Source organism: Lepidochelys kempii, chromosome 7 (assembly GCF_965140265.1).
Source record: "Lepidochelys kempii isolate rLepKem1 chromosome 7, rLepKem1.hap2, whole genome shotgun sequence".
NCBI lineage: Eukaryota > Metazoa > Chordata > Testudines > Cheloniidae > Lepidochelys > Lepidochelys kempii.
Window position 1 is genome coordinate 61,405,179 of NC_133262.1, and position 16,392 is coordinate 61,421,570.

The 16,392-nt window shown below is 42.4% G+C and overlaps 1 protein-coding gene across 6 annotated transcripts in view; it reads right to left on the minus strand.

The window, feature by feature from the left end:
* ERLIN1 (ER lipid raft associated 1) overlaps positions 1–16,392 on the minus strand; it is a 75,375-nt gene that overhangs the window by 45,048 nt on the left and 13,935 nt on the right. For 5 of the 6 annotated variants that reach the window (XR_012159938.1, XM_073353129.1, XM_073353130.1 and 2 more), the window contains exons 3-4: positions 4,676–4,757; positions 3,243–3,289 (exon numbers count right to left, since the gene is read on the minus strand). The exons of the other annotated variant lie outside the window; for it this stretch is intronic. Coding sequence is in view for 4 of the 5 variants with exons in the window: in XM_073353129.1 (XP_073209230.1) it covers positions 3,243–3,289; positions 4,676–4,757 (129 nt within the window). In the remaining variant the exon portion in view is untranslated. The remainder of the gene's footprint in view (positions 1–3,242; positions 3,290–4,675; positions 4,758–16,392) is intronic. 6 annotated transcript variants of the gene reach the window in all.

Consider the following 16,392-nt stretch of genomic DNA (forward strand, 5'->3'; position numbering starts at 1 on the left):
AAAGAAGGCCTCTGACCGATGGGGGTGATTGCAGATTGTTTTACATAAAACAAAGAATCTTTCTTAAAGTGAGCCAACATGGCCTTTCCCAATCCACACAGCAGTGTTAAAGCCAATGTGAACAGAGGGGCAATGGACAAATTGTTGATCAGCAAGGAGGGGAGGAAAGGCCTTGGGAAGAAAGGAAGTTGTAAATCCTATCTGGATGAAGACTGGAAATAAGAATCAACTGTCTTAAATGGGTTTTTAGCTAAAATTAGTAATTGAGAATGACATCACTTATTTGTTGAAGGGAAAAGAAGTAAACTCTTAAAGGGTTCATTGCTAATACCTGCCTGACCATGCTGGAGCCAACCAATACAGGTCTAAGCACCCCAGGGTTTAGCCCGTTTGTAAGTATCTTGATCAAACGTTTATAAATGTTTTGTTACTGTTGGATGTAATACATTGATTATTTAGGCTTTTTAAGGAATGTTTAGAGAAATTGTGTACGGGGCCCTTGGATTTAATTCAGGAATTTATGGTTAAATTAGTGCCATGGTAACACCCTACATAAATAATATTAATTCCAACAGATGAGGGTTCAAAAACCTCCCCTGGAAGCCTATTCCAGAGTTTAACTACCCTTATACTTAGAATGTTTTTCTTAAATATCTAAACTAAATATCCCTCGCTAAAGATTAAGCACATTACTTCTTGTCCTACCTTCACTAGGCATGGAGAACAACTGATCAGAGTCCTCTTTATGACAACAGCCGCCCTTAACATATCTGAAGATTGTTATAGGTTCCCCCTGCTCCCCCGGTCATCTTTTCTCAAGATGAAACATGCCCACTTTTTTTTAACCTTTTGGCACAGGTCAGGTTTTCTAAACCTTTTATCATTTTTGTTGCTCTTCTCTGGGCTTCCCAATTTATTCACATCTTTCCTAAAGCGTGGAGCCCAGAAATGGGGACAGTACTCCAGCTGAGGCCTCACCAGTGCCGAGTGGACCGGGACAATTACCTTCCATGTCTTACATACAACACTCCTGTTAAAACACCCCAGAAAATCAGTCTTTTTTCACACCTGCCTCAGCTTGCTGACTCATTCAATTTGTAATCCACTATAGCCCCTAGATCCTTTTCAGCAGTACTACCACTTAAGTAGCTATTCCCCATTTTGTAGATGTGCGTTTGATTTTTCCTCCTTAAGTGAAGCACTTTGCACTTATTTTTATTGGATTTCATCTTGTTGAATTCAGTCCAATTTGTCAAGGTCATCATGAATGCTAAACCTTTCCTCCAAAGTGCTTGCAACCCCTCCCCGCAGCTTGGTGTCATCTGCAGATTTTATAAGCATATTCTCCATTCCATTATCCAAGTAGTTAATGAGAATACCGACTACTACTGAACCTAGGACCGATCCTTGTGGTGCCCCACCAGATACACCCTCCCAGTCTGACAGCAAATCACTGATAACTACTCTGCGTACGGTCTTTCAACCAGTTTTGTACCCTTATAGTAATTGTTTGTTTATGAGACTGAACCAAAAGCCTTACTAAAATGAAGATATATCACATCTATTCCTTCCCCACTCTGCACTAGGCCAGTAACCCTGTCAAAGGAGTCAAGTAAGTTGCTTTGGCATGATTTTGTTTTTGACAAATCTATGCTGGCTACAGGCAGTCCCTGGTATATGTCTCCCCCTTATCCGTTGTTTCACATATCCATCGCTCATCAATAGATGAACATGTTCCGATTCACATCGGTCCCAATCCGCATATCCATCGTTTGCAACTTATAGTACAATACTGCAACGATGGATATGCGGACAGACGTGAATCGGAACACATTCCCCTACTGACTAGCGATGGATATGCGAAACAAGGGATAAGGGGGAGGTGTATACATCCAGCCCCCCTCTCCCCCCAATCCTGGCTCTGCTCCTGCCCCAGCACTTGCCCCACACCACCCACCTGGGTGCGGGGGCTTGCCCAGCTCTGGCACTCCAGCCGGGGAGCTGGGTCAGTGGCTTGCCCTGCTCTACTTCCCCGCACCCTGGCAGGAGTGCCGGGCGGAGTTGGAGAAGCCCCCGCACCCCAACCCCACTCCTGCCCATGCCACTGCTGTACCAGTGGGTGCCTAGTATACATCATTTTGGTATACGTGGCCCTTTTCAAGAACACAACCCCAACATATACCAGGGACCTGCTGTATTCCTTATTGTTCTCTAGATACTTTCAAACTGATTGCTTAGTTTGTTCCAGTACCTTTTCAGGTATCAAAGTTAGGCTGATTGGTCTATAACTCAAGAAAGAGGGGTTTCATTTTGTGGCACGATCTCGTTAACTGACCCACAGAAATAGGTGGAATATTACTGACTTATGCCATAAAATATATAAGATGTGCAATATAGCTAGGTTAATGTTTCAGAAGAAACTTTCAGTTCTACAATTTTCCAGACCCAAGAGGTTTATTTTGCAACATTAACAATGCATGAACACGTGTATAAATAAAGCACTTTGGAATACTTTGTGAAGATAAGCACTGCACACACAAAGCATTGTTACTGCTGCTTTAACTAATGTGTAGACAGCACTTGGATATTTAAATGCTATTGAAGTGCTAAACTTTACTTAGAAGGTTTGTATCTTGTACAATATTCATCTGCTCTTTTACTTCAGAGAAAGTTTCTGACCACCCAGACTAACAATTAGTCTGCGATGAACCAGATCCTGGCTTTTTGTCAGGGTTCATTTCAGGTGGTGGGACTACATTCCAAATGTGCAAGCCCAATCCAAGGGGATGCTGTTCTTATTTCCCTGGGATAGCATGGAAATCAGTGGTTGGCCTTCTATCATTAGAGAGCAAATTCCAAACTAAAAGCACTGAGAGGTTGGCTAAGGGAAAGAATGAGTGATGGAGGATCAGATAACAGGAGAAAAGTAAAACAAGAGAGACAGACAAGAACACACGCTGGAGAAAGTGGCACAGACAACTGCAGAAAGTCAGTTCTGGCCCCAGCAGGGAGCAATGTAAGAGCAATCTTTACTATTCCCACCCATATCCACTCTTTACAGACAAACATTCTGAACAGGCTTTATGCCAGATCAAACCCCCCTCAAAAGCTACTCAAAGGCCTCTGCCCATAATTCTCAGCCCCCAGGCCTGAGTGCCTCAGAGTGAATTAGCCACAAGTTGAGAATTAGACCGACCACATTGGCTTGCCACATCCAGGAAGAACATACAGGAGCAACATACCTCGTCCCACAAGGCACGTTTTTTACTTCATCAGTTTGCAATGTTGTCTGAAACAAGAGACATGTAATCAGGGCTCACAGAGAAACCAGGCACTTACCAGTCAACAGCCAAGCCCTAGACAGGCCCTCGCAGAGCTTTCTAGTCCAGTTCAGGCCATGCACTCAGTGGAAGCTCAGCACTCATGCTCTGTAATTGTTGCTGAGAAGAGCGGGATGCACAAGGACAGGGGTAGCCAACCTGTGGCTCCAGAGCCACATGCAGCTCTTCAGAAGTTAATGTGCAGCTCCTTGCATAGGCACCAACTCCGGGGCTGGAGCTACAGGTGCCAACTTTCCAATGTACCGGGGGAGGGTGCCCACTGCTCAACTCCTGGTTCTGCCACAGGCCCTGCCCCCACTCCACCCCTTCCTGCCCCCTCCCCTGAGCCTGCCGTGCCCCCCTCGCTCCTCCCCACATGCCACGGAACAGCTGATCGGGAGGTGCGGGGAGGGAGGGGAGGTTGATAGGGGCTGCTGATGTATTACTATGGCTCTTTGGCAATGTACATTGGTAAATTCTGGCTCACTTCTCAGGCTCAGGTTTGCCAACCCTGCATTAGGAGGAGCACCGCTCTTCAAGCTGTTGGGGCTGCTATAGGCAGGGAGCAGAAGGAACTTCTCTGGCATCTACTCCAGGGTGATGATTGAGGAAGAAGGGGATGGTGCAGGGAACTCCATTCTCTTTCCCCCTTCCTCTCCTTCCCTCAGTGCCCAAAAGGATTGCAGCTCCCTGCCTGGCAAATGGCAAAGTGAACACTTGCAGACCCAAGCATTGGGAGGACACATGGTGTCAGCAGCAGAGATGTCCCAAGGCAGGAGCCTCAGGGTCAGCGAGTAGCTTTTTGTTTGTGCCAGTGAAGAGCTCCCACTGGAAACACAGCATGGAGCCAACATTTATTTGCAGTGCAGGGTGTTTCCACACTACATGCTCTCAGGAAGCCACCAGCATCTCTAGCCACAGTAAAGTAGATTAATTCATTCAGCCCTTCCAAACTCACTGTAGTGGTAACAATTCAGGGGAGGGCAAAGCACAACAAAAGGCAACAGAACAAATGTAGTTCATTGTGATCTACTAAGTAGTGCACAGCCACCATGTGCAGTGGGGCCTGGCCTCTTGCAGCAGAGTGCATCATTGCATTCTGGGACCTGCAGCTGCTACAGGCCATGCTGCATACTGGAATCTGTAGTACTATGGGTACACCAGGGGTTGCACCCCAACATCAGAAAGGAGGGTGGCTAATATCTGATCAGTGTGCCAAACTAGTGTGCTCTTATGCTACTAAGAACTGGCTAACATGGCCTTTATTTAGGCAAAATTCCAGCTCCACTGTCATATTTGACAGATACTCCATACAACCCCACCCTATTCCAGCTCCCCTGCGAGAGGTTACTAACCTGCACTGATTTGAAGGTGGTAATGAATGGAAGCATGATGTGATAGCCTGGTCCACTTGGGCTGGTTAATAATGCACCACCCCTGTGAAGAGACAAATGGGTCAGTTCTCAAGAAGCTGAAGAAGTAGATGTACTGACTCTTCCAGACCTCTGGTAAGTGTTCGAAGTACTGAACAGACATGGCCATGAGCTTCTATAGGTCAATAAGTCACAACAGCTCAGATAAGCTCTACTAGCCTGCTTGTTACCATGACTGACAATGGGAGGGTGAGAATGATTATTTTGCTCACCCACCAAAAACAAGTCACTTGCCCGGGCAAATCAAATTTGACAGGGCTCCATTAATATACAGCGTTACAGAATCATATGGTAAAGAAAATATATTTGTGACCTAACAGGTCACTGGACTAAAGAGCAAGCTATTCAATGCAGACTAAATACAAAAAGTTTCCCAGGAATTATTGATTTCATCAGCTCTTTTATGGGGTACTAGTACAAGATAACATTTGCCCTGTACCTGCTGTGTTCAGTTTGCCAGCTTCATGCCAGCAACGGACAAAAAATGCAGCTTCCAATTTGACAACAGGGGTATTCCTGCTAAGCCTTTTCCAGTAACACAACCCTTGTACAAACCTTCAGTAGTACCCAAGCTACAATTTAGAATAAATCAAGGCTGCTAACTGAGCTCTGGAAAACACTATTTTACACATACATCAAATCACAACTTTCAGTATCCTCCTCCTCCTTCCACATTAACGTCCCACAGAGGAGTGCATATTAACCCAAAGGCTTTGCTAAGAGACTGGCACTGTGGACAGCACCATTCATAATCTCTAAGTGACCAGGAAAAAGAAAAGGAATACTTGTGGCACCTTAAAGACTAACAAATTTATTTGAGCCTAAGTGACCAGGTGGATTCTGGTAATGCAGGGGCTGTGGAGGGCACTCTAAGCCTTGCAATAAACTCATACCTACCCTGAGGTGTTGGAACCAATATTACAGAAACATGGAGAGCTACTCCCTAGATGGTCTAGTGGGGAAGATCAATTTAAATCACCAATATTAATCATGATTTAAATCAGCAAGCAGGAAACTTTGATTTAAATAATTAATTTTAATAGCGTTTTGCATTTGTACTTTTAGTTATTTTCTTAAAAAAGGCTGATTCTCAGTGGTTGGTAACCACTAAAACACACTGATCTGTAACTAAACACAGTATTTACAATAAATTTGATACTTCTATTTGCTAATCAGGAGGATATACTATTAGGTAACTATTTAGCTTAGAGGAAAACTTAAGAATCTGAATATGTTTAAGAAATGTATCTTTCATCATTTTCTTTTTTACTAGATTAATGACAGGCTCTATTTGGATGAAAATTCAAAATCAATTAATGCACAAAACCAGCATCTTAAATTTTCAGTTAAACAAAACTACCTTGAATATGCAGGATACATAAGAAAAGTTAGTCAAAACATGTCTTGCATTTAAAACTGATCTATTAAACAAAGGAAGTATCTGCAGTAAGTGAACTGACCAGATGGTCTTCGGTCACTATGCCTTTCAAGACTTTAGACCCAGTACATCTCATTTCTCACACCTAGATCTTATTCAGATATTGGAAAAAGAAAAACAAGCTATCCTTTTTCAAATCCCAGTTAGTCTCAAACGGTGAATGAGCTAGTCATTGAACTGAACGAGTTGAATGAACTGAAGTGAAGAAAATATTTTCTCTGCACCTGTAGTAGATGTTTCTGCTGTCAGAAGACAGTTTAACACTTCAGCAAACTCTGGTTCCAGGTGCTTAGCCAGTGACTTTCACCAATTCAGTGGTGTCACTTTCTTTAAAACTTGGCAACAAGTATGTACTGCTTAATATTATTTTTATTTAATTTAGAGTTATTTTAATAGATTTTTAGTTTAAGTCTTAGCATAGGTTGTCACTTTTGAACTATTTTTTTTTTAATTAAACCTATGGAAAATAGAAGAATTCAATTTATATAAATTTCAATTTTTGTTTTAAAGAAACATCTAGACCACTGCTATCATGAATAAATGTGTGAAGGCAAAGAAACACTGCACACCAAAATGAAATTGGGATTTGAAGCCGATATGAGTGTGCACTGGAAGCCTCCAACCCCCCACCCATCCACAAGCTACAGTGAGGTGGCACACAGTGGAATGAAGTTTTAACTAACTGAACTTTGTAAAAAACGCACTCCTGAAATTTACTTGCTGACCCATTTTGCACATCATTCTGTGAGAACACAAGTACCATAGGAAACAAAGAGATGCCTAATAATTGTGATGTTGCAGTTGCATTCTGAGGCTGTTCCCAGGGCAACAGAGGAAAGAATTACATTATTAGTTAAAACTTATTTTTGTGCTGAATCTAGCCAGGTTTTAGAGGCTATGTCTACACTACACAGCTTTTAGCGACTTGGTTGTGTTGCTACAGCTGTGCCACTAAAAGTTGTGCAGTGTAGCCGCTCTTTGTCGGCTCTCCTGCTGACAAAAAACTTACAGCGTAGCCGCTGTTTGTCAGGAGTCAGGAAGAGCCTACCAAGCAAGGAGACAGTTGTTTCAGGATAATTAGTTTACTTCTTAAATTGTGCAATTTATAAAAAGGATCATGGCTAAAGATGGATCCCAATGAGAAGTAACAGATTACATCAAAAAGCATTAATTCAGTCAAATTATCAAGGGGTTGCTAATTACTTTTCCAATGAAAGCATGCTAATAATGTTGGTATCAGAACTGCACCATCTGTTTATGCAGAGCACAATCCCACATTCAGCTCTTTTCTTACTGCCTACATTTCTTCCACCTTACACAACCGATCTACCAGCTTCCCAAGGTGCACTTACAATACGACAGAGCTTGACCATAACAGAAAATTCTGCTTCCTTTTCTCCTGGGCATAATGAAAGACCCATTTACTCTCCTCAGTCCGTTACGAGTGGCTGGAGAAGAAGCATCAAACTCTGAATATGTGGGGCAAGGGAGGAGGAAATGTCAGAGGGATGGTGAATAATAGAGAATATTATACAAATCAATGGTGTGGCCTCGTGTGGACACTGTATAGCACTGGTCACCCCTCATCTCCAAGAAGATGCTACAGAACTAGAGGGGTTTCACAGATGAGTGACAAGAGTGATCAAGGGCCCAGAAAAAGACTCTTGTATGAAGAAAGATTGCAAAGACTGGGACTGTTACTTTGAAAAGGAGACCAATAAGAGGGGGTGTCAAACATACAGCTAAGGATAGCATAAAATCCCTCCTTTACCTGTAAAGGGTTAAGAAGCTCAGATAGCCGGTATCAGGGTTCCTTCCCCACTCTGAACTCTAGGGTACAGATGTGGGGACCCGCATGCAAGACCCCCTAAGCTTATTCTTACCAGCTTAGGTTAAAAACTTCCCCAAGGTACACACTTCGCCTTGGCTTTGAACAGTATGCTGCCACCACCAAGCGTTTTAAACAAAGAACAGGGAGAGAGACCACTTGGAGATGTCTTCCCCCAAAATATCCCCCCAAGCCCTACAGCACTTTCCTGGGGAAGGCTTGACAATAATTCTTACCAATTTGTACAGGTGAACACAGACCCAAACCCTTGGATCTTAAGAACAATGAAAAAGCAATCAGGATCTTAAAAGAAGAATTTTAATTAAAGAAAAGGTAAAAGAATCACCTCTGTAAAATCAGGATGAAAAATACATTACAGGGTATTCAGATTCAAAACATAGAGGATCCCCCTCTGGGCAAAACCTTAAAGTTTCAGAAAACAGGAATAAACCTCCCTCTTAACACAGAGAAAATTCACATAAAACAAAAGATGAACTAATCCGCCTTGCCTGGCTTACCTATACTGGTTGCAATATTGGAGACTTGCATTAGGATGGGTTGGAGAAGATGGATTTCTTGTCTGGCCTCTCTCAGTCCCAAGAGAGAACATACACGTAAACAAAGAGCACAAACAGAAGTCCCCCCCCCCCCACAAGATTTGAAAGTATCTTGTTCCCTTATTGGTCCTTTGGGTCAGGTGCCAGTCAGGTTAGCTGAGCTTCTTAACCCTTTACAGGTAACAGGATGCTGCCTCTGGCCAGAAGGGATTTTATAGCACTGTATACAGAAAGGTGGTTACCTTTCCCTTTATATTTATTTATGACAGCCGGGTTGGCACCTGACCAAAAGGACCAATAAGGGGAAAAGTTACTTTCAAATCTGTGGGGGAAGGTTTTTGTTTTAGGCTTGTGTATTCTCTCCGGAGACAAAGAGAGACAGAGACCAAGCAAGTAATCTAGCTCCTACTGAATGATACATCTAAACTTACAGACATAGTAAGTAATAGCAAGAACATGCATTAGAGTATCTTTTGTTTTAGCTTGTAAATTTTCTCTAGGCTAAGAGGGTGGTTTATTCCTGGTTTTTTTGTAACTTTAAAGTTTTGCCTAGAGGGGAATCCTCTGTGTTTTGAATCTGATTACCCTGTAAAATTACCTTCCATCCTGAGTTTACAGAGGTGCTTCTTCTATTTTGTTTTTATAATAAAGTTCTGTTTTTAAGAACCTGATTGGTTTTTAGGGTCCAGTCTGTGCTCACCTTGTTTACCTATCTGGTTGGTAGATTATTCTCAACCCTCCCCAGGAAAGAGGGTGAAGTGGCTTGGGGGGATATTTTAGGGAAACAAACTCGAAGTGGTCCTTTTCCTGAATCTTTGTCTAACTCACTTGGTGGTGGCAGCAGTACCCATCCAAAGACAAGGATGGATTTGTGCCTTGGGGAAGTTTTTAACATCAGCTGGTAGAAATAAGCTTAGGGGGTCTTTCATGCGGGTCCCCACATCTGTACCCTAGAATTCAGAGTGGGGAGGGAACCCTGACAGGGGACACGACAGAAGTATCTTAAATGATGACTGCTCAGGGAGATTGGAAATATCTGTTCTCCTTGTCTCAACACAAGGACAAGGGAAAGTGCAGTGTAAATAAACGTGGAAAATTCAAAATGAACAAAAAAGGGCCTTATCATACAATGCATGATTAAACTGTAGAACTCACTGCCACATGAAGTAGTTGAAGCCATGAATTTAACAAGATTAAAAAAAGGATGGAACAGTTATATCCCATTTATTCTTGGGATAAGAAGAATGTCCAGAGTTAGCATAGTTAATGACAACAAACATTGTGGCAGGGATATTAAACCTATTGCTTCAGGACTTAAGCCAATCTCTAACTATTAGAAACCAGGATGAAAACTAATGTGGCGGTAGATTATTATACATCCGCTACTGAAGGCTCTTACACCTTCCACTGAAACACCTGTGCTTGCCCCGTCAGACACAGGAGACGAGGCTAGATGAGTCTAGGGTCTGATCCCATATGGCAGTGCCTATGTATAACCACCACATGTTATAGACCAGTGGTTCTCAACCTGTGGCCCACAGGCCGTTTGCGGCCCAATCAGCAGAGCTGTGGCCCATGTGACATCGTCAGGGCCATACAGGTAGTATTGGATGTGGCCCACATAACACATTATGGGCCGCATATATGGCCCACAACTGTAAATAGGTTGAGAACCACGGTTATAGGGAGAAACAATGAGAGTGACAGCTGGATCCTTTTAATAAGGATGTGTGTTGTCATCAAAACTGCACTGTCTCCATCTGCTGGATGGGAAGAACTAGAACCCCTACTTTTGGACTGGCAAGGAAGAATGAAGAGTAAGTGTGCCAAAGCTTGAAGTTCTCTCCATGGTCCTCAGTGTTTTATCACTATGTGTGCTTTATTCAAAGGAAGAGGTATTAAATCAAATTTGCAGGGTCCCTGACAGAACTTTAGGTACAATTAATACCTAGAGAACAGCCTGGGGCAATAAACTGCCAAGGAGGGCGGGAGACACAGGGGACTATCCATAATACCAAGCATGAACTGATAGTCAGGTGACAAGAGTAATGAGATAAAACTGAGGGAAAAAAAGCCCAGCCTGGATTATCCCAAATGGTTAATGACAGCGAGAGCTGAAGTATTAACTATAGAATCATCTCTTAAGCAAGTGGCCGGAGCCCCGCCACTTGGGTCACTGGAAGCTAGAATGGAGAAAGCCCTGAAGGGAATAATCCAGCACAGGCTTTGCGAACAGGATATAGAAAGTGCTGGGTTCTCTCCCTAATTTCTACCCTTCCATTCGCAGAAACTGCTTCCAAAACGTGAGGACTATATCAAAACTTTCACACACAGGTTTGAGATAAAAAGTCCCAGAATGTTTTAAACCAAGCAGTGGCAGACTTATAACACATTACACAACCACAGACAGTGTCCACACCATCATTTAAGGGCTTCAGCTCCCACAAACCCAATCATGGCAAATATTTCCCTACTGGGTCTGTTTATGCAAATTATTGTGTACATGTATATAGTTTCCCACATCTTAATAATCTCCTACATCAAGGCATGAGGTCTTAGGACACATTCTAAAACCACAGTTTCCTCCAAATGAGAAACAGATGCATCAAACATTTTGACCACAGATAAAATTATGCTCTAGACAGGAGAAATACTGGCCCCAGTTTAATACAGGATTGGCCCAGATGAAATCCCATTTGGATAACTCATGAAGTACATGACCCCTGATCACCTGACAACATGAGCAGAAGGGACAAGCATACAGCAGATGCCGTAAGTATTATCAACTTAATGAATACAGCAGCTAGTGATAACTTCTACAGTTAGGGCTACAAAGCAGCTTCCTTTAAGAATAGCCAGATAAAACTTTTAGAATTCCTGAAGGATTTATTTTTGGGGTTGAACACTCCCATGGCCAGTCTCTGCCAAAAGGTGACATTTTTAGAAAGATTGGTAAAACTGCTGAGCCATTTAAGAGTGGAGAGATTAGAAAAAAAAATACTTTTCCTACTCAAAAAAGCCCCCAAAAAACCTGACTACACTCATTGTGAGGGAAGTCAGAAGAAACCTCAAAACAGCTGAACTTTGAAACTTCTAATTTGACAAAGAGAGGTCATCTCAGTCCAAAAAATTTTAAATGAAGTTAGGAACATTTGAAAAGATTTAAAAATGTATGAAAATTGAAGATGTGCAGCAGAACATTATCAGGTGTGTGCTGTGTGATGAGCCACACAGGGAGTTAAGGAACAGTCAGATTTGACCTTTGCATTTTGCAGGGGCTGCAAAAAACCCTTCAATTCTTCACTAATCTCTCCCAACACAACAGACGTTTTGTCCACTGTGCGGAGCATGTAATAACTGAGGGTCAAGGTGATTTTTCACAGATGTTAGGGCCAGAAGGAACCATTAGATCATCTAGTCTGACTTCCTGGGTATCACAGACCAGAGAATCTCACCCAATGATTCCTGCAGTCAAAGGAACTGTTCTTCCCGACTACATACGTGAACACTTTAGCACCCAATACCCTGTGGTGGAACTAGAGCATCTTTTTTACAGAGACATCCAGTCTTACTTTAAAGACTCCAAGGGTACATCTACACCGCAATTAAGCACCCACAGCAGGCCTGTGTCAGCTGACTTGGGCTCACAGGACTCATGCTGTGGGTCTGTTAATTTAGCACAGACGTTCAGGGACCCTCCCCTCTTGTGGGATCCCAGAGCCTGGGCTTGAGACCAAGCCTTAATGTCTACACCATAATTAAACAGCTCCATAGCTTGAGCCCTGTGAGCCAGAGTCATCTGACACAGGCCAGCTGTGGGGTATGTCTGCACTGCAGTTAAAAACCCAAGTGATGATGAATTCATCATTGTGCTTGCTGACCTAGGAAATACCCCAATTTATTTAATGGAAAAGGGACGGTTCCAGCATAACCCAGATCTTATATTTCCTGCTTGTCTGATTAGGGTGCAATTCAATATTCCATTTGCATATGTTAAAGTGTAAAGCAAAACCTGCAGGATGAGCACCATGGCCAAGTTAAGGAGGCTATGGGATTTCGCTTCTACATTCCCCAGCATTTATGGAATGCAACAATTACACTGCCATTCATTTCCGCATTTAGTACTCTTTGGACTGGGGGCTCCAAACAGTGTCCTGGGTCACCCACATCTTAGGAGAGAGATTGTCTGCTGGACATCTCTTCTCAGCCACAATCACATAAAATCTCTGTGGTATCTACAGCAATTGTTTATGTGGAAAAATAAAATAGGAAAATAATGTACATTTAACTTACGTTAGAGTTAATTTAGCAACTGGAAACAAATAGGAGGATATTAAACAGCAGCTACTAAGGTTAGACCATTTTAAATCAGCAGGTCCACATAACACGCATCTCAACATTTTAAGAGTTGGCTAAGGAGCTCGCTGGACCATTAATGTTGGTTTTTAATAAATCTTGGAATATTGGGAAAGTTCTGGAAGAAAGTTAATGTACCAATATTCAAAAAAGTAAACAGGATAATCCGGGTAATTATAGGCCTAGCAGTCTGGCATTGATCCGAGGCAAGATAATGTAGCTGCTAATACAGCACCCAATTAATAAAGAATTAAAGGAGAGCAATATAATTAGCAGGGTAAGTTCTATCCATGTACATCACACTGGGAACAGGCATTCACCCTTCAACAGATCATTGAAAAAAACTACTGCATGGCAAAAACCCACCTTAATCAACTTTCTCGTCTTCAAGAAAACATCCGACAGGGTTCACAGAGACCCTGTGGAATATTGCTAGAAGCAATGGGAGACCAGACAAGCTATGGAGACAGATGCGCAGTAAGACTGGTGATAACACACCCTTGTCTAACTCCAGTCACAATACTGAACCTCTCACCTAGGCCTGTAACCAATCTTCTTAGCATTAGCAATAGACTGGGTGATGTTGTGGGCAACAAGCAGCATGGTGGACGAATATAATTGATTAGTGGAGATGAGTTACAAGACCTTGACTTTACAGGCAACATAGCTTTACTAAGTACGTCACAGAACAGAATGATTGCCCTTCGTTTTGATGCCCTCTGTGGCAGAACAGGAAGCCAAAAAAAAATAAAAAGTACTGAAAGCAAAAGCAGAGAAAACCAAGACTATGAAGGTAGGAAACTAGACAACAAATGCAGAAGTGGAGGGAAAAGAAATCCAACAGATAGAAAAGTTCTGGTAGCTGGGGACAGTGACGACATTTTCAGGTGGCTGTAATAAACATTTATATGAGATTAGGAAAAGCAAACATCATTTTTGGAAGGAGGAACGTCTGATCACACAGAGATCTGCACAAACTAAAGGTCAGATTATACCGTGCAATTGTAAGGATCACGCTGCTATACGGAGCAGAGACTTGGCCGATAACAGTAGCTAACAAAAAGAGATTGGAGGATGTCCATTCCAGAAGGCTGAAAAGGACACTGAATGATTCACACAAGAGTAAGAGGGCTGACAGAGCAGAAAGACGTTAGAAAATAGAACCAAAGGGAAAAAAGTTCAGGTGGTTGGGACATGTATACTGTATAGACAATAGGAAGCATGCTCAGCAAGCACTGAATTGGGTACTTGTGGTAAGAAAGAGAAAGTGAGTAAGGCCAATGAAGAACCAGCAGAAGACAGTGATAGAGGAAAATGAATGTGTTGGCATTGCCTGGGAAGAAACGCCACAACTAGTAAATTACCATAATCAGTAGAGGAACTGGACTTGCCTGATGTGTCTGCAGCACAGAAGGAACTAAGGTCAAGGAATATAATTAATACCAATCTACATGAGTTTATGGAAAATAGATCCTGTCAAACTAATTTGATTTTTTTTTTTTTAACTTGGTTGCACAAGACGTTTTGATTATAAACTAGAAGGTAAAAATTAACATGGCACATTAAATGGATTAAATGATGACTAAACGATCGCTCTCAAAATGCAATTGTAAATAGGGAATCATCACTGAGTGGGAGTGTTTTTAGTGGGGTCCTGCAGAGATTGGTTGTTGGCCCTATGCTATTTAATATTTTTATCAATGACCTGGAAGACAACAAATCTCTGATAAAGGTTGCAGATGACACAAAAATTGGGGGAGTGGAAAACGACGAAGAGAACAGGTCATTGATTCAGAGTGAGCCGCATTGCCTAGTAAGCAAGCAACATGCATTTTAATGGAGACATATGTAAAAGCATACATCCTGGAAGTAAGGATGTCGGCCATAATCTATCCTGGGAAGCAGTGACTGAAAAAGATTTTTTGGGGGAAGGGAGGTAGACAATGAGTTCCCAGTACAATACAGAAGTCACATGGGGTAACGTGACCCTTTGATGTATAAACAGGGAAATCTCAAGCAGGAGTAGAGTGGTTATTTTACCTCTGTATTTGGCACTGGTATGACCAATGCTGGAATACTGTGTCCAATTCAAGACAGATGTTCATAAATTGATTCACAGAAGAGCCACAAGAATGACTTAAGGATTAGAAAACATGCCTTTATAGTGATGGACTCAAGGAACACAATCTATTTAGCTTAACAAAAAGAAGGTTAAGGGATGACTTGATTACAGTCTATAACTACATTGAGAACAAATATTAATAATGGACGCCTCAATCTAACAGAGAAAGGTCAAATATGATCCAATAAAGGCAAAAAAATTTTAACAGTGAGGGTAATTAACCATTCAAACAATTTACCAAGAGTCATGATGGATTCTCCATAACTGATCATTTTTAAATCATGATTGGATTTTTTTTCCCTAAAAGCTCTGCTCTAGGAATTATTTTTGGGGCAAGTTCTCTGGCCTGTGTTATACAGGAGATCATAATGGTCTCTTCTGGCCTTGGAATCTATGAATAGGAGGAGGCAATGACCTGCCTGCAAGAAGTCCACAGAGCAGTCTGGGGAGCTCTGCTCTAGGTAGTTTACCAGCAGCCAGTACCCATGGGAAGTTCAGCAACCGGCTAGACTATGACCGAGGTAACTTGTTTCCTTCATTCCCTATTCTTAAATATCAGCAGGATCAATAAGACCATCAGATTAAGATCTTGCTTACACTGGACTTTTTACACCAGTGTTGCTGCCTTAGGGACATCTGTGTTCAGTGTGGGATGTGCCTGCTGTGTGGGTCACGGTCCCAGTGCACGACACACATTGAGTATAGCTAGAAACCTAGGATAGACAAGACCTGTGGCAAACTGGATAAATAGGGCAGTGGTAATTCATACTCAGTTAAGAACTTGGGCAAAAAACAACTTGCGTAGACTCAAACTTTAAGACCAGATGGGACCATCATGATCATCTAGTTTGACCTCCTGCACATGGCAGGCCACAGCACCTCATCCACCGACTCCTGTAACAGACCCCTAATCTCTGGCTGAGTTACTGAAGTCCTCAAACCATGATTTAAAGACTTCAAGTTAAGAGAATCCACCATTTACACTAGTTTAAACCTACAAGTGAGCTGTGCCCTATGCTGCAGAGAAAGGCAAAAATCCATCAGGGTCTCTGACAATCTGACCTGGGGGAAAAAATCCTTCCCAATTGCAAATATGGCAATCAGACCCTGAGCACGTGGGCAAGACCCACCAGCCAGACACCTGGGAAAGAATTCTCTGTAGTAACTCAGAGCTAAGCTCCATCATCAGCCATTGGAGCTATTTGCTGCTAAAAATCAGATTGGCTACATGCCATTGTAGGCAGTCCCATCATACCACCCCCTCCATAAACTTATCAAGTTCAGTCTTGAAGCCAGTTAGGTTTTTTGCCCCAACTGCTCCCTTTTGACAGAGTTGGG